The sequence below is a fragment of the Phascolarctos cinereus genome, unplaced genomic scaffold, assembly GCF_003287225.1.
Source record: "Phascolarctos cinereus isolate Bilbo 61053 unplaced genomic scaffold, phaCin_HiC Scaffold_2;HRSCAF=192, whole genome shotgun sequence".
NCBI lineage: Eukaryota > Metazoa > Chordata > Mammalia > Diprotodontia > Phascolarctidae > Phascolarctos > Phascolarctos cinereus.
The window spans coordinates 76,945,188-76,971,660 of NW_027555625.1; the positions used below are offsets into that span (position 1 = coordinate 76,945,188).

The following is a 26,473-nucleotide window of genomic DNA, read 5'->3' on the forward strand; positions in this document are numbered from 1 at the left end:
GGAAAAACCAAATGGATAAAGAATGTCTATTACTTATGACATGCAGCTGGATGGATGATTTATTGAATTAGCTCTCTCTTTCTCTGTCTCTTTCTATCTGTTTCTATGTCTTTGTCTCTTTCTCTTTCTCTCTCCTTCTCTCTATCCTCCTCATGCATAAGAGGTTATATGAAAGATCTCACCCAGGAAATGTATGATCAGGAAGGGAGGTCACCTACTCACACAGCAAAAGCAAAGGCCGATTGGAATGTAGTACTGGAGGTACCCATGGAATGTTAGAAGGCCTGGGATCAGGCCTTCGTCCTGTTAGGTAGATGCTTCATGGGAAGGCATGGATGAAGTGGAACATCATTAGATCTCTGGATATTTTGAAATATCAGGACATTGCCTCAGGACTGATGTTGATTCCCTTGGAAGCTAAGAGACTGACTTAGGTGCAGTCATTGAGGAAATGTGGAAGAATTGACTGACTATGGGTAGAGTATTTTCTGATTGTATGTTGCATTGAGATTAGAGAGCAAGAGGTCAGTGCTTTGGGGAAATGGGTTCATAAGAGGTGATTTCAGCTATTTGTGGTGGAAAATGAGTAACTGGTGCAGTGGGTAGAGTGCTGGGCCTGAATTCAAGAAGACTCAGTGTCCTGAGTTCAAATCTGGCCTCAGATATGCACTAGCTGTGTGACCCTGGGCAAGTCATTTAACCCAGTTTGCCTCAGTTCTACGTGTGTAAAATGAGCTGGAGAAGAAACTGGTGAACGACTCCAGGATCTTTGGCAAGAAAACCCCAAATGGGACAATGAAGAGTCAGACACAACTGAAGCAACTCACCAACAACAGCAACAAGAATGAACTGTGCAAAATAAAAGGGCTACATGATCAGAGCCTGTTTTATATACTGTATCCGATCCCCTTGTTTCTTCATTTCTGTTTTGGGAATGGACTGCCTGGTTATGGTGAGGGGTTCAGGGTGAATTAGATAACACACTCGAAAGATTACTATGTGCCAGGCACTGTCATAGGGTGAAAGTAAAATTAATACCATAGGTAGTAGTAATCATAATAATTCTAGCAGCAGCTCACATTTATGTTTGGTCTTTGTGACTTACAGAGTTCTTTCCTCACAACCACACAGGAAGTTATTATCCTTATTTTATAGATGAGGAAATTGAGCCTTAGAGAATATGGTTAAATGGTGCTATGTAGTGGTGTAGAAATTGGCTTGAAGTCTGGGATATCTTTTAGACGGAGGCTCTCTCGGAGTAACATTGCTCTTAAATCTCTGGATCTCTATAACCTGATTTTTTTTTCTCAATAAGCCATTTTCATTTTCTCACCATGTTTCCCATAAGTTTAATTTCCACTGACAGGCTGAAGTCTCCATTTTTTCCCTTCTCAGTCTTTTGTCTGACAATTGAAATAATAGAACCACCAGATCTCAGAGGCCAACTAGACTGGCCACTGCATAAATCTTGACCCCTCATTGTAACAACCCAAACAAATGTTCACCCAGTCTCTACTCAGACTACTAATGATAGGGAACTCACCACCCCCATGCACCTGTTTTTACATTATGATTTTACCTTTGAACGTTTCCTGTGGTTATAATGTAGAATGATTTTGACTGTCTGGCTCTGATAACAACTTCCTACAAAAATTATCCTGATCATGTGAATCTGGCATATAACCCGTGAGCCTGTCTGGAAATAGTTATTGTCAAATGATTTTCTGCTGAAGTCTGATCATTTTTTTGGGAGGTGGGGGGAGAAAGTCTGTGATCTGGTTTTAATCTGAGCAGTTGGAAGCCATGCAGTTTTTTTTTTGCTGATATTTAAAATTTTCTTTCATGACAAATTCAGACCCTCACTTAACCATTCAGCTTCTCCACACGTCATATAGAAATGATAGTATTGCCTTGACTGGAATGTTGCCAGACCAGAATTTTCTGACTTTAGGTAGGACGTGGGTGAGGTGAAGCTGAGGGGAATGGTAGTTAAATCCTGATGGCTCTATGAGGTTGTGGGCTTGGGCACACCCCCACTGGTATAGAGCAAAGTCCTTCCACACACACCTTCTGTTAGGGTGTAATTTGTATCTATGTCTTTCCATAAATCCCAATAGTATAGGAGTTAGAACTAGAAGGTGCCTTAGAGATCACCTAGTACAACCCCTTCATTTTACAGATGAGGAAACTGAGGCCCAATGAGGGCAGAGTGACTTGCCCAAAGTTACATGAGTAGAGGGCTGAGATTCAAACCCAGGTCCTCTGATTCAAAATCAAGTGATTTTACTACTATTTTGCTGTAACCTGTGTGTTAAGACACTCTGCTAGGTACAATCTTAAGGACCTCCCAGTAGTAATCTCTATGGTTCATGCTTGCATCCAGGGTTTACCCATCAGTATATGAAGTCTGGGATATCTTTTAGTCTGAGGCTCTCCCAGGGTAACATTGCCCTTAAAATCTCTGGATCTCTATAACCCTGATTTTTTTTTCTCAATAAGCCATTTCCATTTTCTCACCATCTTTCCTGTAAGTTTAATTTTCACTGACAGGCTGAAGTTTCCATTTTGCTGTCTAACAAAGGGTTTTTAGCTCTTCTGTAAGGCTAACAAAGGCATTAAACATGGAGCAGTTTTACAATCAAAGGGAATGACAAATGCAGAAAGATCTTATATCTGAGCCTTTAGGAAAGCAACTGCACATGGTGAGTTCCATTTCCTTCCCAGAAAATAAGCACACCATTCATGCATACTTACAGCACCACAGTTAGAAGTCCTGCTTCGTGAATGAAATTGCAAGTCTTGTTGCAGGTTCTATCTCTGTCTTTTCCTGCTTACATCCTTCCCCTTAGTGTCTGCCCCTCTCAATGTGCTTGTCACCATCCAGAACACACAGTCTTCTGAAAGGTTGGGCTGCCCATAGCCATGCCTCCTCAGTGTAGCTGCTGCTAGCATACTTTCTTTCTCTGTTATGGTGATCTACAGAACAAGGTCTCCATCCTTCACAAGGCTGCACCTTCAGATGTTTTTTCTCCATATCAAGCCCTGTACAGTGGGAAAGACATTGGTTAACACATGCCTGTCTGGAGGCACACAACTCAATCAAATACCCTCTTCTGCATGAGACCTTTCTAGATTTCCCCAATGGCTGATGCCCTCCTTCTCAAACTACCTTATATTTAACTACTTTGCATAATTTGTCATAAGTCAGACTGTTACTCCCCTGCTCAATAAACACTGGTGGCTCACTACTGCTCCCTATCAGTTTCTTCCTCTGTAAAATGGGAATAATAATAGCAACTACCACTTAGAGTTGTTGTAAGGATAAAATGAGACGATCATTGTAAAGTGCTTAGTACAATGTGTGTAACATAGTAAGTGCTATATAAATAATAATAATAAAATTATTATTATTATTACCTCTCAAAACAAACTCCTTTGCTTTTCATTTAAATCCCTTCACAAACTGTTTCTAACCTACTTTGAGATATACACACACACACACACCACACACACACACACATACATACAAATATATATTGTCATAATTTCAGGTCTGATCCTAATCACCAAGGATATGCTGCTAAATATTTAACAACCAGCTTTCTGAAAATTCCCAACATACTTTTAAGCTTAAACTGCAAGATTAACATTTTCTCTATCACTTTTTAAAGTGTATCATTAAAGTACATAATAGGTAATTAATGAAACAAATGCAACACTGATTTGTAGCATTTTCTGATTTGTTAGGAGTAAATGCTGCCATTGAAAATTTAACAATTGGTTGAATAAGCATACCACAACCATAGACTTCTTTACTTTTCCCCCTGCTTCCACTCTGCCTCACTCCCTGTCCAATAGCTATTCACTTATGAACAAACAACACTTAACTGTATAAGGAAACTTCCATTTAAAGGAATACTTATATTAAGTGGAGAATCCATCTATAGCGAGAGAAACTACCCCCTAATTTTTGGCAAGGTTGTATTTTCAAGTAGAATGATATTTTTAAAACCCTAGAATCCTATGTGACTTTGGGGCTAATAGTTAAAAGTCTCTGGGCTACAAGTTTACCCCCTATAAAGTGAAGGGGCTAGATTGGATGAGCTCTAAAGTTCCTTCTTCTTCTGGTAGTGTGCATTTCTTTTTTATATTCTGTGTTCTAAGGTCCTTTCCAGGTTTAACATTCTATGTTCTGGGTGCTAAAATCCCTTCTAGCTTTGATATTCTATTTTCCGTTTTCTAAGCCCCCTCTAGGTCTTACATTCTTTGCTCTATGTGCTGAGATCCTATATAGCTCCGACTAGCTCTTATTGGCAGTCAGAAATCTTGGCCTAATTTAGGATTTTGCAATACAGTTTCTCATAGAACGAGGGTGGCCTGGGCCACCTTCTGTTTTGACAACTTTTTAAACAATTTGGGCTTGATCGGTGGTCTACGGCAGACTCAGATATAATCATTAACACTAGATGGCTAAAGCCCAAAATCTGGTGAGAAAGTCCCTACTCTCTCTCATTTTCTTGCCTCTCTTATATTCTAGGAGAACTAGCAAGGCTGCTCCTGTAGCCGAAGTTCAGAAAGATGCAAAAGGGCTTGGAAATAAAGGTCCCATGTTCCCTCAACCCCTGAGTTCCACATTAGCAAGTTAAGAGAATATATATTTGCCTAAAAGCCTTATTCTGTTTGTTTTCCCCCAGTTGAGTCAGACAGGAAATTATTTAATTGAATACAAATAATCCACTTTCTTTTCCACTGTCTAGCTTGGGGGTGACAGTCTGGACAATCAATCATAATTATTTCTCTGTGGCTTCAAGGTTTACAGCAAATTTTCCTCACACATGATCCTTTTCAGTAGTCAGTGCCAGTATTTTCATGCCCATTTTATAGATAAGGAAATGTCAAAGTCAAGGAGGTAGGTGACTTATCCAAGATCAAACAGAAAGTAATTGTCAGAGCTAGACCTTCAGTCACATGGCTTGTAAAGGGCAGAGCTAGAATTCAGACTTGGGTACTCAGACTCCAGAGCCAGTTGTTTTCCTTTTAGACCCCTGCTGGCTCCACTTGACCCTTGGATGCTGGGGCAAGAGCATTGAACTTAGAGTCTGGAGGAACTGAGTTCAAACCTTGTCTCAGACACTTAATATCTGTGTGATCCTGGGTAAGTCTCTTCATCTCTGCCTGCCTCAGTTTACTCAACTGTAAAATGGGGATAGTAAATGCAGCTACTTCATTGGGTTCTTGTGAGTCTCAAATAAGATAATATGTGTAAAGCACTTTGCAAACCTTAAAGTGCTCTAGCAGTGCTAGATTCTGTTATGATCATCATTAAAGTTGTGAGCTTTTTGTCCAGTCTATGAACACAGAGGGGATTCCTAAAGCAGGAGGCACCATAGCTCCTTCAGGGTCAGCCTGTGAATACAGCCCAGGCTGTTTTTCTCTTTGTAGAAGAAAAGTGGATTGGAAAACTGAGATGATCTAGGCAATTAAGTAATCATCTAGATAATTATGGGGGAGAACATCTGAGTATTCCTCGTCTGCCAAGGTCACCTCTCTGACCTTCAGTTTACTCATCTGTAAAACTGCGATAATACTTTACAGAGTTGTTTTGAAGAAAAGATTTAGCAAACATTAAGCTATCTATCTGTCTGTCTGTCTGTCTTTGTGTCTCCCATGTAATTGATTCAAAGTAAATACTCTCCACTCTGCCACCCAGCTGCCCCTAATTCTATTTTTAGAAAGGTCTAATTGTTAGAAAGCTTTTCTGTATATTGGGCAGAAATGATCCTCCCTGCTATATCCATCCATTTACTCCTATATTGGTCTTCTGGACCCAAGAAGAACATAGATTGATAGAACTTTATGTACCATGACCTTCAGTCTTCTTCCCTTCATGGCCATCTTCTGGCTTTGTCAACAACTTTCCTACAATGTGGCACCCAGAACAGGACTCCAGATGACATCAGTCACAGCAATGGATTGTCAACCTGCTCATTCTGGACACTAGGGCCCACCACCACCACCACTAGGGCCATTTCTTATAACACAAAAAGACATTTAGATTTGTACTTTGTCATTTCCTCCACAGCTCCTTGCCATATTAATGACATTCAGAGGCTGGAACCTGTGAGAGTAGCAGTTGGTTTATTTGTTTTAACACAATCAACACAGCTATTTTTGAAAAGGAAATTCTAGGAGATATGCCTGCCTAGAAAAACAGAAGATAATAACATAATAATAATAATAATATAGATAGATAGATAGATAGATAGATAGATAGATAGATAGATAGACAGACTGACAGACAGATCTTAAAGCCATAGAGAAATGGGAGTTATTAGTCTCCATCTGTCCCCTCTAAGCCCTCACAAATAACTTTCTCTGCCTCGTTTTAAGGCCTATCTAGACAGTGCTTCAAGATGTTACATGCACATGCTCCTTTTCATTCAGAAGAGAACCTTGCCCCCTCCCATGTAATTGATTCACAGTAAATACTTGTGGACTTGCACATAGTGGATGCTTAATAAAGCTTGTTGAATTGAATTGGAGTTATACAAACTTTTAGGTAGCAGGCAATATGTTGTGAATGAAGAATAAGAGGATCTGGTTCCAAATCTTGATTTTGTCAACTTATTATCTGGGTGACTTGGGTCAAGTCACTTCATGTCTCTGGCCCTCAGTTTCTTCATCTATAAAATGAGGAGGACAGACTGGATGATCTCTGTCTTAAAAGTGTTTTTCAGAGCTAGATCCTATGATTTTCTGTGGTCCTTTCTAACTCTAAGGTCTTCTGATTTACCTTGGATGGTTGATTAGATTAGATGAACTTATAATGGAGAGGGTGCTGGAGACCTTCTGTTCATCTCTGTCTTGGCCACACTGGGAGATTTTTTAATGAAATACAGTCTACCTTTCTGTCCCTCAGTGTGATTACAGAATGAGTAGAATCTTGTGGTGGCTTACCTCATCACATCTGTAACAGCTGGTTATGCGGCTCTTGCTCGAACTCCAGACAGCTGTCTAACAAATGCATGCTAACAGGCTCAGGGTCTGGGCAGGAAAGAGGAAGTAGCCTGATAAAACCTAGCACCACTTCAAAAACGACCCAAAGCACATTTCTTTTTGAAAATAAGATTTTATTAATGTATTTTTTTTCTATCACCTGTACTTCCAAACATGTCCCTTCCCCTCCCAGAGAGCTATAAAACAGAACAAAAAAGAGGGGAAAAAATTAGTACAGCCAAACTAACCAACATGTTGGAAAAAGTCTGATTTTATATACATATAATATTAAAATGACATATGTATAAATATACATGTATGTACACACATATATACGTACACATATATTACATATTATATATATTTTCCTGGTTCTACTTACTTGTCATCAGTTCATTGAAACCTTCCTGAGCAGATCTGTATTCATCATATGCATAGTTCTTTATGGCCAACTAATATTCCATTGCATTCATGTACCACAATTTATTTAGCCTTTCTCCCATTGATAGGTATCTATTTTGTTTCCAGTTTTTTCCCGACCTGTGTCTTTTTGATGGTGAGAATGGTACAGAATTCTCAAAATGGCAAGGCCATAATTATGGTTACAAGGTAGTGGTCCCATAATTCTCAGCCTTATCAGTAACTATTTATCGAGTGTCCATTTCCCTGATGAGACCATAGAGATGAATCTTTCTGGGGTGATTGATATCAGGACTTTGGTAAATCTGTGATCTCCTTTGTGTCCTTCCATTGTCACAAAGTACAACTCATTGATACCTTTTCATCTTGTGTGATTATTGTTTTTGGCTTTCCATAAAACTTCCATGAGAGGTCTACCCAGTCCACTCAACAGAACACAGTGGGGTGAATGGATGTCATTGGGAGTTAATGCTCTTCTACCAAATTTGCATGTTTCCCTGGCTGCTGTGATATTTCTCGTTTAATTTGTCTTGTTTACTCTCTGAATTCAATTCAATTCAACCAATGTTTGGTAGGTACTTACTGGGTTCAAGGCCTATACTTAACCCTGGTTCAACCATATCTTGAGCATTGCTCGCTGGAGTGTGTGTAGAAGAGGGTGGCCAGAATGGTGGAGAGTCTAGAGATTATGCCATATGAGCAGTTGAAGTAACTGGGGATATTTAGCCTAGTAAGGAAGGACTTGGGGTGGTGATGGAGAGGATTTCTTCAAGTATTTGAAGGGCTAATATATTAAGGAAATGTGGATCTTATACTGCTTGTTCCCATAAGGCAGAACGAGAAACTCAACAATGTTAGAAGTTGTAGGGATGTAGACTGAGGTTTGCTGTAAGGAGAAGTTTTCTCACAATCAGAGCTATCCAGAGTGAAATGGCTGTTCTTGGAATATTCTATGTTCTTTAGCTAGGTGGTGCAGTATATAAAGCGCTGGATTTGGAGTCAGGAAGACCTAGGTTCAAATCCAGCCTCAGATACTTATTAACTGGGGATAGTGTTTTAATAAATCCATTATCTCATCTGTGTGGGCACTCTCTCCACAGACGTAGATTGCAGACTTTCCATATCTTCCTATCCAGTCTAATTCTTGTCTATGTCTTTTTATATATTCTCCATGGCTAGGATTCTTAACCCTAGGTCTGTGAACTTAAAAAAATTTTTTTTTGATAAATGTATTTCAACATAGTTGATTTCCTTTGTAATCGTATGTATTTTATTTTATGAACTTAAAATCATTATTCAGAGAAGGGGTCCATAGGCATCACCAGACTGACAGAGGAATCCATGACACACAGGAAGGTGAAGAACCCCTGTCCTCTAGAGAATCTGCCCAACATGGTGAAGGCCTCCTTTGGGTTCTCTGAGCATTTCGTGAATACCAGCGCATCCCTCAGACTGTCTGTGCATCCCACGGATTATGTGAAAGGCCTGCCTTCTTTCCCAGTCACACATGTCCCTCAGTGAGTTCTTTTAGGTCACTTCTTGTATACAGGCTATTAGGTGATAACACAGCAGCTCATCTGCTTCCAACCATCTTGCATGTTTCCAGTGGGCTTCAGGCCACCTGCAAGATGCTAGGAATGCAAAAAGGGAAAACAGCAGGTCTTGTCCTCAAGGAGCTTGCAATATGTTGGGGGGGCGGTAAATATTATACAAACCATACAATTTAGTATGATACAGAAAAGGAACTGATAGGAGAAAAGGAGATCCAGAAAGAATGCTCTAAAAAACCTAGAGGAGGAGAAGAAAGAAGTATTTATATAGCATCTACTATGTGCCAGGCATTGTGCAAAATGCATTTGATCCTTACAACAACCCTAGGAGGTAGGCGCTATTATTATCCTCATTTTGCAGTTAAGGAAACTGAGGCAACAGAGGGTAAGTGATTTGCCCAGGGTCACCCAGCCAGCAAGTGACTGAGGTCAAATTTGAACTCAGTTCTTCCTGACGCTAGGTCCAGCATTTTATTCACTGTGTCCACCAGCTGTCTCTAGAGATAACTTTTAGTTGTGATGACCAGGAAAGTCTTCATTGAGGAAGTATCAAGTAAAGTACCCTGGTATAGGTAGAAGAGAATTTGGAGACAGAATCTGAGTTCAGTACCTGGCTCTGCAGCTTATTTTCTATATGACACTGGGTAAATCACTTCTTTCTATACCTCAGTTTCTACATTTGTAGAGGAAGGACACTGGACCAGATGCTCTCTGAAGTCCCTTTCAATTCTATATCCAGTATCTGTAGAGTACCAATGATGTACTCAGACTGTCCATTTCTTATCTTTCACTCTTGCTACATGACCTATCCATACACATGTCTCTGATAACATATGGCATCTTGCTTACACCTATCATGCATCTTTCTATTGCCTTTCCAATGGTATGGCTAATCATGGGGCTTGGGAGCAGTTGGAAAAGATGAGTAAGAGAAGGAAGTGGGAAAGGAAGAGGGATGTGGAGAAAGAGAGAGAAAGTCAGAGTCAGAGATTCAGGTATAATGAAGAGGGAGTAGAGCATGGGTTTGAGGAGGCAGAAAGGAGGAAATGGGACAGGGTCCAAGACTTGGGTATGATGGTTCTAAGATCAGAGTTAAGTAGGTAGAGTACCTGTTTGATAAGATCATAAGGGGAAAAAATGAAGCTATTCAGACAAATGCTGGGAATTAGAATGAATTCTGACAGAGCTGCACTTTCTTCTCCCCCTTCTTTTGTGATGACACTATTGACTCAGTCCTTCCATGTTAAACCTTGGGTTTATCTTTGCCTCTTCCTTCTCTCTCATCTTAGATGTCTAGTCAAGGGTTCTGTCAACTCTTAGATGTTCTCAACATTTCTGTCATCTATTCCCTCTATTCTATTCCTATACTACCATCCCCAGTACCATTTTTCCTCTTCTTCTGTTATTATTATTATTACTCTCAATAAAGTTCAACTTCTTTGCCTGGCATTCAGAGTCTTTCACAGTCTGATGCTGACTTGCTTTTTCAGCTTTATCATATATTCCCCTCAAAACACTGTGCTCCAACCAAACCGAACACTCTGTGTCCCTCATTCTATAAAGCTGAACTCAAATGTCATCTCCCTGAAGAAATCTTTCCCTAACACCTTCAGACATCACAGAGATGTCATTTTTTTTTTGTGCCTCTCTAAATCATGTAATGTGTATTAATGGATTTTCTCTTATCCCCTAGGAGACCTTGAGCTCTATGAGGGCAGGGACCTTGTTTTATCTAAATTGAATCTTCCTTAGCCCAAGCACTGTGCACTGTACAATCAGTAGCAGCTTAATTAACATTTATTGAATTGGATTTCATAAGGGTTAAAATATCAAAGTAATGTGACTCATCAGTATTATTCCTATAATTGTTGATTGATCTATTATTAAGTGGCTGATTGTTAGTATTCCAAATATTTGTGGTCAAATGAAAGGAATATAGAACCAGGAATCCTACCTAAGTCTGCTGCTGATTGACTGTGTGAACTTGGGCAAGTCACTTCCCTTCCTCTAGCCCTCAGATTCCTCATTTATAAAATGAACTTGGTTAGATCATTAGATTATTTCTGGGGTCCCTTCCAGGTCTGGCATTCCATGCCTATTTTTTAATGTCTCTCCCAGCTCTTACATTCTATTTTCTGTATTCGAAGAGGCTTTCCAGCTCTGATGTTTTATGGCCTGTGATTCTCTGGGGCACTTTGGGTCCCTTCATCCCGTGCATGCCAACATGTGGAAAGGACTGTTAATAGCTGAGCCCATCCCTACAGACTGTAGTAATCCAGGGAGGAAGGCTGTTTATATGCTCCCAGCTGAAGTTTATTGAAAGGCTGGTTTTCATTAAATTCTGGCATCCCCCAATTTGTTACTTGTGATTAGCAATTGACAGTGCCGCTAGGCACATATTAACCTTTAGCTAATCATGACTCTCACCTTTATCCCAAATGACATTCTACAGTTTCCTTTGAAATCATAAAAATCTGAAAGGCCTAGAGAAAAGAGGGAGAGAGGAGACCCTTGGGGTCACCTAAATGGAAGGAGAAACAAATAATTACATATATTTTAAAATTTTCTTATTCATTCGTTCATTAATTCAGGAGGCATTCATGTCTTTTATATGCCATGAACTGTGCTAGGCACTAGCTGCAAAGACAAAACAAAACAATTTCTGTCCTCAAGGAACTTACATTCTATTGAAATTTTCAGTAGCTAATTTAGGAGTTTCTTTTAACTCAATGTGTCTCAAAGGCCATCCTCAGGTTATGGCAGAATGAGAGAAGTAGGAAAAGAGGAAATTATGGTAATATTTTATTTAACGTTTTAGTATTGATATTCATTAGGAATATTGGTCTGTAGTTTTCTTTCTCTGTGTTGTCTCTTCCTGGTTTAGGTATTAAGACCATATTTGTGTTATAGAATTAGTTTGGTAGGATCCCTTTCATTCTTATTTTTGCAAGTAATTTATGTTATACTGGAATTAATTGTTTGAATATTTGATAGAATTCATTTGTAAATCTTTCTAGCACTACAAGTTTCCCCCCCCCCCTTTGGAGCTCTTTTATGGGTTATTCAATTTCTTTTTATGAATTGGTTTATTTAAATTGTCTATTTCTTATTCTATTAACATGTCTTATACTTTTATAACTACTTGCCCATTTCATCTAAGTTATCAATTTTATTGACATATAACTGGATGAAATAACTTCTGACAATTTCATTTGTTTCATCTTCAATTGTTATTAATGCTCCTTTTCATTTTTCATGCTATTTAATTTCTTCTTTCTCTTTTTAAAATCACATTAAATAACTTTTTATTAGTTTTTTTAAAAAGCTTCTAGTTTTACCACTTCCATTTTTTGTTTTTAATTTTGTTAGTTTCTTTTTTGATTTTCAGAATTTCTAATTTAATATATTCTTTTTTTGATTTGTTGCTTTTCCAGTTGTTGTTGTTATTGTTGTTGTTGTTAATTGCATGCCAATTCATTGACTGGCTCTTTCTCTTTTAATGATGAAAGAATTTGGAGATACACATTTTCCCACAAAGGGAACATTATGGAAGGAAGTAGTGACAGATTGGAACTTAGGTGAGGGTTGTTTTCTTGACCAAACTGGCACCTGTTGATTCTTCCACAAGTCTGTGGCTTCTGGTCTTAGGTGGGGTATATGCATTAGCTTGCTTGAGGTAAGAATGCTGGATGCTCCTGAGCTCCCTGCTGTAGCAATGCACATCTTAAAAAGGCTCCAATGACTTCATTTGGATACACAGGGCTGAACAGAATCTGATTTCACAGCTTTGTGGGGTGCTTGCTCGCTGTTCCGGCACTCAGGGTGTATGTGCTTAGTTGTCACCAGATGTGAGACCTTGTACCTTCACACACCAATGGTGAATACTCACCTCCCTCCAGCCACCACCACAACAATGACACAAGGGCTGAAGACCCAGGATCAAAGACAGACCATGCTACCTTTATGCTTCCCAACCTTTTCTGGTCTTTCTCAAATGTCCCATGCCCTCACCTCATTAACTCTCATCTCATACTTCTCTCATACAAGGTAACATACCACATCCACTAAACACCTCAAAAATAATGGCTGGTTTCTGTGTCTTATACACTAGCCCCTTTCCTACTCTCTGACACCCTGCTGTACCACTGTGGGGGTACAATGCAATGAATTACCTCGCATCACCTGCTTCCTACAGTGAGGAGAGTGGTGAAGGGAGGCCTATCATGCATGGCCTGGGTTGACTGACCCCAGTGCTTACTCTCTATTGCATGACCCTGTAGTATTCCCAGGCTCTTCACATGGTGGTGAGGCATGTTAAGGAAGAACCTATTATGAGGCTCTGCTACATCTTACCTGTGTGGGCCTCGTTTTCCTCTTCTGTAAAATAGGGGGGTGAGGAGGTTTGGCTTAGATGACTTCTAAAGCCTCTTCCAACCCTCAGTCTCTGAGGCTATGTAGGTGTTGGGGTGGAAGGAGTTTCATTGTTCTGTTCAGTTCTCAGTCTCCTTGCTGCCAGATCTGGAGCGGTGGATGAATGGTGGCTGTAGTGTGAGAAAAGGAGGAGATGTACTTCCTGTTGTGTGTTGCATGGGACAGTCCTTTCCTGAGCCATTTTCTAATCATTTGTTAATGGTTCTCTTCCTGCCTGCCATTACTTCATTTTTGCTTTGTGCCTATTTTTTATTTACTTACCTGTATACCTTTTGTATATTTCTGGTAGACTATAAACTCCTTGAGGAAGACAAATGTTTGTTTCTCTTAGTTTTCCCAGCATCTGGTACAGTGCCTAGTGAACTGTTGTTTAGTAATTGTCAGTTGTGTTGAACTCTTCATGTCCCCTGTTCGGGGTTTTCTTGGCAAAGATACTGGAGTGGTTTGCCATTTCCTTCTTCAGCTTATTTTACAGATGAGGAAACTGAGGCAAACCAGATGAAGTGATTGCCCAGAGTCACACAGCTAGTTAGTGTCTGAGGCCAGATTTGAACTCATGAAGATAAGTCTTCCTAACTCTAGGCTCAGTACTCTATCCACTGTACCACTTTGCCTGTAGAAAGTAGTAAATGCTTAATTAATGCTTGTTGGATTGAATAAGTAGCTCAGCTGCTTATAGCTGAATTGCTCAGCTATCTGTTAGCTTCTAATCTTGGCTTGTATCTTTCTGGAATCCCCATGACCCAGATACTGCTTTCATTAGTTATATAGCCCGCAGGTTTATGACCTGTTCTAGTCCCTCATGTTGTGCTTATTTTAGGTAAATAGAAATTTCCACATTAACACTCTCCATTAATGTCCTATTCCTGAGCTAACACCTCTGCCAGGGATGACCATAGTAACTGGAAAAGGCCTCCTGCTGAAGGTGGGATTTAGGCTGAGTCTTGAAGGTGGTGGAGGTGAGCAGAGAGAATTCCAGGGAATTCTCCAGGGAAAATGCATTGAGTCAGGAACTGGAATGTTCTGTGTGCAAAGAACAACACAAGCTTTGACAGTGAGTATGTTCTGAATGCCATGGAAGTCCGTCCACATTCTACGGCACCTGGGTACTTATTTCTGCTTTATGTGTTATGTCCCCTCCACTTACATTCTTCCCTGTTGTCTCCTTAGGATATGGAGGTGACTCTGGGTGTACTAAGGCTTGGTCAATGAAGTACAGGTTTTGGCAGGTCCTACCAAGCTGAGAAGGCCTGGAGTGTGGGCCTAGCAACAGACTCTGTGTCTGCCACCTGTACTAGCCTAGCTAAATGAAGGGAGTCTCATTGCCAGAGGTGTGACCATTGTAATAGAAATATTTTCTGGTTGTGGCCAGAACTATTTTCTAGGGAAATATGGAAGGTCTGGAGTCTTTGGTAGTAGAAAGAATAGTCATATTGCTTTTGGTTTTGTATCCTTAGCACTTAGTATAGCAGTCATCATATTTTAGGCATTTAATTACTTATTGATTGATGAAATCATGGCTCCTTGAAGTATTCATAAGTCTTTTAGGAGCCTGTTGGCATTTTGGGGCAACCTGGTAGCTGCAGGACAAGTTTGGCCCAATGGGGCCAGGAGGAAGGCTGGTCCTAGGTAAGGACTGCAGGTCAGATAACTAATAGTTGAGGTATAGAGAGGTAGACAGGATGAGTAGATATTCCAGGTCAGGCAAACAATAGTTACAAAGCCTAGGCAGGAAATGTGCTGAGGCTTGTCTATGATAGAAGCTGAAAACCATATTTAACTGCCTGTAGACAAGACTGTGTAGAATTTAAGTCCCTTGAGGGCAAGGAATCTTTTATTTTTATCTTTGTACTTCCAGTTTCATAGAGTAATTCGTGAAGACTAGAGGGGCTTAGTAAATGTTTGTTCAATTGAAGTGAATTGAATCAATACTCTGAATTGAATTGGAACCAAAGAAATTTTTTCCTCTAGGGGCCCTCTGTCCCTTGGCCCCCTCACCCTTCAAAATCATAGAATCATATAGAATTGGAGGTGGACCTCAGAGTGTACCTAAACTAATCCATCCTTGAATAGTAATGGCCTCTGAAACATATTTGAAGACCTTAAGTAACAGGGATCTTACTATTTCTCAAAACATTCCATTATACTTTTGGACGGTTCTCATTGTTAAGTTTTTTCTTATATTTTTCCTACCTAATTTTTAAATATATATAAGGGGCAGCTTGGTGGTGGCAATGGATAAACCACTAGGCCTGGAGTCAGGAAGACCTGAGTTCAAATCCAGCCTCATATACTTTCTAGTTATGTGACCCTGGGCAATCACTTAACATCTGTCTGTCTCAGTTTCCTCAACTGTAAAATGAGGATTAATAATAGCACTTATCTTCACGGGTTGCTGTATCAAATGAAATAATAATTGTGAAGTGCTTAGCACATAGAGTGCCTGGCACATAAAAAACATTATGTAAATATTATTATTACATACTTTGTCTGAATGACTTCTACCAGTTGCTCCTAGTTCTGCTCTCGGGGATGAAATAGTACAAAACTAATCCATTCTCACTACAGTATCACCTCAAATATGGATGACTTCACCTTGAAGCACCTTCCCTAACTGGGGAGTGCCTGTCTAGTGTCTGCATTTCTTGAGGTGCCATGCAACTCACATCAGTCCTGGCTCCACTCACTCTCTGGTCTGCTGCCGCTTCCCGAATCAGCTTTCTTTCTCCTGTGCATCTTCCCCGCTTTCCAGGTCCCTTCTGTGTTTTGTTTTCCTCTGTGATAATGTAAATTTCTTGAGGGCAGGCACTGCCTTGTATCTGCATTTGTATGTTAATACTTAGGACAGTGCTTGGGACAGAGCTTAATAACATGTTTTGTCTATTCAGCCCTTCAAATTCTTGACGGTAGCTATCATATACCTCCTAAGTTTTCCTTTTTCCAGGCTAAACATCTCCAGTTATTTTAAGTGATACTCAGAAGGTCTAGTTTCTAGTTTCTTCATCCTCTCATCTTGTTAATGCCTTTCTTAAAATGTGGAGCCCAGAAATGGACAAATTTCTGGTCTAAACAAGACAGGACAGTAGAAACACATCTTCTTCTGGACACCTTTTTTTTTTTGTTTGAATGTAGCCGAAGATCACATTTACTTTTTTGTCCGTTATGGCACGCCATTAACTCATATTGACTTTGCAGCCCACTAAGACCTTCAGATCTTTTTCACTGTGAAATGTACTGCATCTCATAGGCACTAAATTGTTTGTCGATATGAATTCCAGTGGCATCTTCTTGTACTCTGTATTCAGGCAGGTCCTCACATTGTTCTCTGCTGAGCTCATTAGTTTTAGAACAGATCTCAGTTCAGTTATCTGCTGGCCGTGTGATATTGAGCAAATACCTTCCATTCTCTCGGCCTCAGTTTCCTCCTCTGTAAAATGAGAGAACTGGATAAAATTATCTATAAGGCCCCTTAAGCTCTAGATTCTATCAAGTGATACTAAATGACCTTCCTCAGCTTTGGAAGTTTTTTTTTTTTTTTTGCTAGGCAGTGGGGTTAAATGAGTTGCCAGGGCCACACAGCTAGTAAGGGTCAAGTGTCTGAGGCCTGATTTGAACTCAGGTACTCCTGACTCCAGGGTTGGTGCTTTATTCACTGCGCCACCTAGCTGCCCTCAAGTATTTTTTTTTTAATCCTTTGACCAGCAGTGGGTAGTCAGAGAGATGCTACACCAGGGGTGGGGAACCTGTAGCCTCTAGGCCACGTGTGGCCCTTTGACTAAAGTCCAAACTTAACAGGACAAATCCCCTTAATAAAAGGATATTTTTTTTTCTGTATTTTTCTGTAAAATTTGGACTCAGTCACAAGGCCACACCCAAGGACCTAAAAGGCCACTCCTGCTCTACATTGTCTCTCTTCTCCCTTTCCTCCCTCCCCAGTCTTCATCCACTCCCCCCAATCTAAAAATCATGCTTAGATTTCACTGAGAAAGAGTACACCAGTAGGACTTCTTTCTGGGTTTTACTCCTCCATTTAACTTTTAAGCCCTGCAAATGATTATGGAATTGAAGTTACAAGGGCCTGGGGTGGGGTGGGGTGGGGAGATCATGCGGGGGAAGGGGCAGTATATTGAAGAGTGGAAGCCACTTAGAGAGGTATAGCCCTTACCCTGGAGAGGAGCTGAGAAGCTCTGGTTTAAGTGAGACCATCCAGTGTGGAAAGAATTAGTGATCACCCCTCTGTTTTAACTAGGGACTCAGACATTTGGGAGTGATTTCATTAATGTGTTACTTTTCAGGTCTGGAATATAAGCACATAGTGTATAAGGTTTTTCTCAATGAACTTCAAAACCCAATAAACTCCCATGATTGCATGTTCTGAAATGTCCTAGAATATGAGCTAGAAGGAACCTTAAGGTGCACTAGATTAGAAGGCAGAGGACCTGGATCTGAATTCATGTGCTGACCCTTAATAACCTTATAATCTTAGACAAGTCACTTCCTTTCTATGGGTCTCAGTTTTCTCAAGTCAGGTCAAGAAGCATTTATGATAATATGCCAGGCACTGTGCTAAGCACTGGGGATACAAAGAAGAGCAAAAACAGCGTCCTCATCGGAAAAACAGAGGTGAAACTAGTTTCCAGTATTGCCTCTATAAAAGTCTATCCAGTGACCTCGGAGGAATCACTCATAGAAAAGCAAGGCATTATTGAGTTCGATCTCCTTCACTTCACAGAAGAGGAAGTTGGAGCCCAGAAAGGAGGAAGGCACTTGCTCATGGACACACAGGTGGTTAGTGTCTAGACTCAAATTTCCAGACTCCTGGTCTTTCCTATCTTTGTTGCTGCCTCTCCTGAATTCAGGGCCCTGCTGGAGCCAGCTTGCGCAGGCCGTTAAATTTTGAGTGTGAGCACTTAACGATTTGCAAATGTTACCAACTGGGGCTTGATTGATTGATTGATTTTTGTCTAGACTTAAGAAAGTATTAACAATGTAGATTAACCTTAAAAGTGTGTCACGGGTACTTTGATAGTTATTAGCACACCTTGCTTGTAGCCCAGCTTGAATACAAACGGTCAGTAGAAAATGGGTAGATCGAGGCAGTGTGATGTAATGGAAAGAACTCTGGGCTTGAAGTAAAGAAGACCTGGGTTTGAATCCCAGCTTTGCTATCAATTTATCATGTGACCTGAAGCCAATAACTTCTTTCTGGGCTTCAGTTTCTGAACCTAGTTGTGTTGTGAGGGCTATAGTCTATGATGTCCCAAGTCCCTTTAAACTGCACATTGTATAATTCTATGTTTCTGTGGCAAGACTTCACAGTCTCAGCATGCTCTGAGATTACCCAGTTGGGCATTTTTAAATGAAATCAATGCACCCAGTTTTCACTCTATAATCACCCCATGTCTTCCATACCCTGGATGTGGCATTTTCAGACCTTTAAGGCACCATATAACTGGCATTGTGATCATCATTACAAGTAGGGATGACTTCGTTCTTTGTGCCTGTATCCCCAGGGCTTAGAACATTGACTGGCACATAGTAGTTTATTGATCAACAGTAATAAACAAACAAACAGATATTTGTTGTTGATCAACTCCATCATCTCTATACTTCCTGGTGGGGGAGGAAGACCATTGGATCTGAACTCAGAAGATGTGGGTTTAAGACCTGGCTCTGACACTTCCTAGCTGTGTGACCTCAGGGAAATCACTGCCCCTCTCTGAGTCTCTTAGTTTTCTTCTCTCTAATATGGGAGTGAGAATCCTTATACTATTCTTACGCCATAGAGCTGTAGTGAGTGAGAAAAGTAGCTTGTGAATTACTGAAAAGTGCAACGAACGGTGAATTGTTAATATCTTAATGCTTCAGTGAATCAATGTAAATCACTTCCCAAAGTATGTATCCTAGTCCACCTGTCCAGTGTGCAAACTGTCCATCTGTTCTCTCTTTATCTTGCTACAATGGGGAGGAGGCATAGCAAGTAGAGACGGAGGCTTTCCTCTGTTGCAGACATTTGTATGTATGAAACAAAGCACCATATAAATGTAAGCTTTTATCGTTATCACTATTAGTATTGTTATCAGAAGTAGTATAGTCTTATGGCTTAGCATAGTGCCTGGAACATAGTAGGCACTTGACAATAATAGCTAGCATTTATAGAGAGCTTTAAGGTTTGCAAAGCACTTCTCCAATATTATCTCATTCGATCCTTAAAACAATCCTGGAAGAAAGGTGTTATTATCATCTCCATTTGACAGATGGGGAAACTGAGGCACAGAGAGTGACTTGGTTTTTTTAAATGACTTGCCTAACATCACATAGCAAGTAAGTGTCTGAGGTCACACTGGAACTCAAGACCTTCTAATAGAGAACAGGCCCCAGGGTCAAGAGGACTTGGGCTCAAGTTCTTCTTCTGATATCTATTTGCATTGTAACCCTGGGCAAGTGACCTAACCTCTCAGTGCTCCAGGCAAGTGTATAGATAAGACTATTAATTGATGATCTGAATGGGAAAAGGGAGTTTACCCACCAAGTTTCCTATGCCAATGAAATCACAGGTTTAGTAAAAAAAAAAAGTGTGTATGTGTGTGTATAATTATTGCAACTGACCCCACAGAGAGAAAATGCAAAACAGAACATGGAAAATGCTTAAATATTTGTTGAATGAATGATTTATGTGAGTTTCTATATATCAGAAGGACATATAAACAAAAAAGATTTGTTTGGATTAGATTGAAGCTGACTGTGACAAGTACAGATAGAGAAAATGATACATTTATATATAAGACACATGGTAAAGAATTATCTTTTTTTTTTTTAGTCAGGTTTAATCAGGACACAGGAAAATGAGTTCCTCATATCTCCATTGCCAATACTGCTAGCCCAGGAACACAACTATACCTCCCCTGCAGGCCACCATCCTCATGTACTGTACAAAAGAACAGCGGAGGAGAAAATCCAGCGGTATCAGGTCTTCCCTGGATCCAGTCCACCTTTGTCTGCTCATCCCCGAAGTCACAGCCCTCAGGACTCTCCAAGCCTGGAGAAGCCTTCTCAGCATGGAAGGCTTCAAAGGCAGCATTTTTGTGGAAGGCGCAAGAAATGTATGTAAGGGCACATTCTCTTGTTCTCGTTTTAAATGTGGACCCTGTGCAGACGTGTCTGTGTTTGCTTAAGGGCAGACAGCAGTGCTGACATGGCTGGGAGTGGGGCTGCTTGTTTAAAATGGGGCTAATCCCACTCTAGGGGATCCATTAGAAATAGGGAAGGAAATGCAACCAATGCAACAGCATAATAAACATTTATCAATTATCTACTGTGTAAAAAGCACTGGGCCTTTCCTGAGGCAGATAGAAAGTTTAAATAAGACCAATCCACAGCCCTTGTATTAATTAAACTCATGATCTAATAAGAAAATAAGATACAAACACAGATATGATAATATAAAATGTTATATAATTAGCCTAATTAGAGAAATTCAAAACAAAGTGCTTTCAGTGGTCTGAGGGGAAAGGCTATTACTGAAAGTGAAGGCTTAAGGCCAAAAGTACAGACCTGGCCCTCTTGGGCCAAATCTGGGTGATTATTTATTTATTTTTACTTTGGAACAAATATGACCTTGGACAAATTGTTTCTCCTCTGCACTTCAGTTTCCCAATTTGTAAAATGAGTGTGTTGGACGAAATTATGAGAAAACTTAGTGAAGCCATGTTCATTATCTTCAAATGTTTGAAGTTGATCAGTCAATAAATGCCTACTGTGTGCCAGGCACTGTGTTAAGCACTAGGGAATACAAAAAGAGGCAAAAGATAGTACCTTCTTTAAAAGAATGTATGAGGGAGACAAGAAGCAAAGAGATATGTACAGATGTAGAATCAAATGGAAATAATTAAAAAGGGAAGCCATTAGAATTAAGAGGGATTGGGAAAGGATTCCTGTGAAAAATGAGATTTTAGTTGGGACTTAAAGAAAACTAGTAGGTAGAGTTAAGGAGGAAGAACATTCTAGGCATGGGGGAAAGTGAGAGAAAATTCCTGGAGCTGAGAGATGGAGAGGCTTGTTCGTGGAACAGCCAGGAGGCTAGTGTCATTGGGTTGAAGAGTACCTGGCAGGGAGTAAGGTGTAAGAAGATTGAAAGGTAAGAGGGGGCTAGGTTATGAAGGTCTTTGAATGGCAAAGAGAAGATTTTGTATTTACAATAGTAGCCAACTTATTGAGTATCTACTGTGTAGGGTCTTGTGCTGGTAGCTGAGGGACAGATATAGTTCAGATAAAACATGGCCTCCAACCTCATGGAACTTACAGTCTACTATTGGAATACAATACAAACCCAAATAACTGTAGTTTACATTGTATGATAAGGATCATCATAGTGGTACAAGACAAATTTGAAATCAGAGGGGCCGGACTGCTCCTGGTCACTGGAATGAGAAAAGTCTTTCTAGAGGAGATTATGTTTGAGTTGGGCTTTAATGAATGGGAAGTAATTCAAGAGGAGAAAAAGGAGACAGGGGAGGGTATCCTAGGCATTAGGAACAGTATGGGTACAGACATGGATGCCTTACAAAGTTTAGGGTATGATTATGGGTCCAGTTTGCCTGGAGCTTAGAGATCATAGAGGGGTATAATATGAGATAAAGCCGAAAAGGCTAAGTGGTGTCAGGTTGTGGAAGGACTTGAATGCTAGACAAAGGAGTTTCAATTTTATTCTGAAGATTTTTGAGCACAAGGAGTGACATGACCAAATCTAAATCTATCTATCTATCTATCTATCTATCTATCTATCTATCTATCTATATAGGAAAAAGTATTCAGATATCAATCTGAAGGATGGATTGGAGGAAAGAAAAGTGAGAAATCATGTGAAGAGGCTGTTATAGTAGTCTAGGCAGATATGGAATGGACAGCGGGGAAAAAAGATATTGTAGAGATGGAATTGACTGGACTTAGTAAATGACTGCATATGAGAGTCAAGGAAGAAGAAAGAGTCATGATTAATGCCAAAGTCCTGAACATGGGAGACTAGATGCTGCCTGTTGGCACCACACACAAAAATAGTGAAGTCAGAAGGAGGAGCAGGTTTCAGAGTAAAAATAGCTTGCTTTTGCTTACACTGAGTTTGAGGTGTTTGTAGGAAATCCAGATGGAGATACCCTACAGGCCACTAGAGACATGATTGTAGAGCTCCGAAGAGAGAGGTAAAGGCCAGAGACAGATTTAGGAATTATCTGCATGAGGTCATAGGGTCATAGATCTTAGGCTGGAAGTGATCTCAGAAGCCATCCCATCTAGACCCCTCATTTTACATATGAAGAAACTGAGACTCAGAATGGTTAAGAGACTTGCTCAAGATCACACTGGTGGAAGCATCAGAGGCAGATTCTGAAGCCAATTCCTCTGATACCTGAGTCTCCTCTCTTTGCACCCTACAATACTGCCTCATTGAGGTTGTGATTGATGCTGTAGTAGTGAAGATCACCAAGGGCGAGTGTCAAGAAAGAAGAGAAGAAGATCAAGAAGAGATCCTTGGGGACTACTGGTTCTTAACCTGGGGTCCCTGAACTTGGCTTAAAATTTTTTTTTTGATAATTGTATTTCAGTATAATTAGTTTCTTTTGTAATTCTACATTTTACTTTATGCATTTAAAAACCTGATTATTGACTTATTCTGCTGTCTCAAGTTGTCTCCATCATCTTTTTTTTTTCTTTCTGAAGTAGGAAGGATTTTTATAGTTGCCATTCTGCAGCATGTGGTGGTGACCATCAGGCTTGAGTCTTTCTGCAGCAGTCTCTGTCCTTTGGAGATGTGCTTCTTCCAGACCCTCTGCCAAAGTGGCTTTGTCTCTTTACAGATGCTCCCAAGCCCCCCACAGACGATACCTATGTAAGGGTAGATGAATACATTAGCACTGGACGGCTTAGAAGGTCTGCGGGGAAATCCCAGCGAGGCCTCAATGTGGAGACTCTTGTGGCTGATAAGAAAATGGTGGAAAAGCACGGCAAAGAAAATGTGACCACATACATCCTAACTGTAATGAATATGGTAAGTCCCAGCATGGACTGACACCAAACCTTCAACCTCTGGCTGCTCAGTGATGCAGTGGATCAAGCATTGGGCCTGGAATCAGGAAGATATGAGTTCAAATCTAGCCTCAGACACTTACTAGCTCTGTTAACTCTGGGCAAGTCATTTAACCACTATCTGCTTCAGTTTCCACAGCTGTAAAATGGGGATAATAATAGCGCCAACCTCCCAAAGTCATTGTGAGGATCAAATGGGATAATATTTGTGCTTAGCACTGTGCCTTGTACATTTTTTGTTATTGTTGTTTGTCCTTCATTCTTGAAGAGTAGGTACTTAATAAATACTTGTTTTCTCCCTCTCTCCTTCTTACCTCCTTCCCTCTTCCCCCATCCCTTCCCTTCCCTCCCCTCCATTTCTCTGCCCTCTTTCCCCTGCTTCTCCTTCCTTCTTTTCTTCCTCATTCCTTCTTTCCTTCCTTCCACTTTTCCTCCTTCCCTTCCTCCCTCTAAGAAGGAGAGAGTTTGAACTTTCGTAGAAGATTCTTAATCATGATGACAGTAGAAAATATATCTTGATGGGACTATATTTACAAAAAATATTATAAATCCATAGTCTCATTGGTGTAGGTGCTTCCTACATTAATCAATCAATGAATCAACAAGCATTTACATAGACCTGCTATGTGCCAGGCACTATGGAGGCCTTACATCACCAAGTCAACAAAACAATCTCTATTCTCAAGAGCTTACAACCCATCTATATGAATGCAAATCAGAGTAGCCCCATGGTTTTTGATTCTCTGTCTTTCCATGACTCCTCTGTACATGATGAACCCAAGATGCTGAAGGCCTTCCTTTGGTTTTTCATACATGATAGTATACCTGTATAGCACTTGGACTGTCTAATAGTTATTCCTCATTCTTGCTTCATGACTGGCCTGTGTCCCTTCCTAGTCATAGATGATGAAGACATAGGTGCCATTGAAGATAAAAATATTAATATTATACTCTGGCTTTAAACACAAATCTGCCAGAGAATTTAAATTAATTTAACATTAACCAAATATCCAAATCATTTCTGGCTTAGAGAGAGAGTATCTAAACTGACTTAGTTCCCCCATTCCCCTCCAATAGTCAGTGCAAATTTATTAAGAACCTATGTGCCAGGCACTGGGGATGCTAATTAAAAAAAAGAGAGAGAAAGAGAGAGGCACTTCCTGCTCTCAAAGAGCTTGCCCTGTTAGACAATGGCGGAAGACAACACACAAAAGAAAGCTGACAAGGGAAGGTAGGAAGGGAAAGGGTACCCCGTGCTAGGGTGTGGTGAAGTTAGCCAAGTCCCAAAGTAGCACAGCCGTGAGAAATGAGGTGTCCTTCTGTGTGGGTTTGGGATTTATGGCTCCACCCTCCAGTCAGAGGGGCAGAGAGTAATGATCAGGTGGAATCCCAAGGCTGATGAAATCTTGTAGGATGTTGAGTTTGGTTTCTTTTTTTTCACAGTAATGAGCTCCCTTGGGCATGGTCAATAAGTCAGAGAAGTTCTTTGAACAGGATTCCTTAATCTCTCTGGACCTGTTTTACCACCTTGCCCAATAAGTGTTTGTTTGTCGGGAATGTTGTAGAAGAGATTCCTGTTCAGATTGGACTAGATAACCTCTGTGGATAATCTAGTTCTGACATTTTATGACTATTTCAATAAAGGTGCAAACTACAGAATTTTGCTTTCAAGGCCTTCCATGAATCTGGCTTTAATCTACCTTCTCAGATTTTTCTCTTATATTTCTTTCCCATCACCCATTTTATAGTCCAGCCAAAAAGACCTACTTGCCATTTGCTATTATTCTACCTTGTCCCATATCTGTACCTTACTTAAAATGCACTTTCACCTCTCACTGGGCTCTGAATGGCCTCCACCTTATGAAAGCCTTTCTTTCCTTTAAGGCTTAATTCAGATGCTAATTCTTGCCCTGACTCTAGCTAAAAATCATTATAGGTATCTAGGTAGCACAATAAATAGAGCACTGGACCTGGACCTAAGTTCAAATCTTGCCCCAGATACTTACTGGCTATGTGACCCTGGGCAAGTCACTTAATCTCTGTCTGCTGCAGTTTTCCTATCTGCAAAGTGGAGATAATAATAGCACCTATCTCTCAAGGTTGTAGTGAGTTTAAAATGTTTGCAAAATGCTTTGTAAACTTTAAAGTGCTGTATAAATGCTAGCTATTATTTGTGCATATGTATTAACTCTAAGATACTTGATGAAAACAATTGTGTCTTCTCTCTGTCTGTCTGTCCATCTATCATCCATCCGTCTATCCATCTACCTATCTATCCATCTATCTATCTATCTATCTATCTCCATCTTTATATATTCCTCACCCTTTAACATATAGCTTAGCACAGGTGCTTAATAAATGTTGAGTGAATGAATGAATGCAACAAGCATTTTGAGTTCTGATTTTCAGCAGTAAAATTTATTCTCATTATAGTTTGATATAAAGTAGGTGATTTTTTTCTTTTCACTTTGAGAAAAGTTATTTTTTTCTTACTGGGTTTTGTTGTCTTTTTTATTATTCGATCAGGTTTCCAGTCTTTTTAAAGATGGGACCATTGGAAGTGACATAAACATTGTTGTGGTGAGCCTCCTTCTCCTGGAACAAGAACCTGTAAGTGGCAGAATACAATCTTATCTCATTCTGCTAGATTGTAGGCTCCCTGAGGATAGAGACTGTGTCATGTATTTCTGTGTTCTCTTCTGCTCTCCATAGCCTAGTGCTCTGCACACACACACACACACACACACACACACACACACACACACACACACACACACACTCATACACACACCCTAATCCCATCCCTGAATTTTAATTCAATTGTAAAATAGATTATAGTATAATTTGATGGCAGGATGAATAGCCTTTAAAAAAATCCTCCATTGTGTGAGGTCCCATGAGCATTAACACAGACATTCTCATGAAATAGGGAAGGTTATTACTATCACTAAGTAATAGTAGTATGTCCTCCGTTCTTGAAGAGGACCTGACATCAG

The 26,473-nt window shown here is 40.1% G+C and overlaps 1 protein-coding gene across 1 annotated transcript in view; it reads left to right on the forward strand.

Annotated features, from left to right (window-relative positions):
* ADAMTS18 (ADAM metallopeptidase with thrombospondin type 1 motif 18) overlaps positions 1-26,473 on the forward strand; it is a 194,379-nt gene that overhangs the window by 38,190 nt on the left and 129,716 nt on the right. The window contains exons 2-4 of the mRNA XM_020964912.2: positions 20,218-20,500; positions 23,249-23,439; positions 26,004-26,087. Of these exons, the coding sequence (XP_020820571.2) occupies positions 20,218-20,500; positions 23,249-23,439; positions 26,004-26,087 (558 nt within the window). The remainder of the gene's footprint in view (positions 1-20,217; positions 20,501-23,248; positions 23,440-26,003; positions 26,088-26,473) is intronic.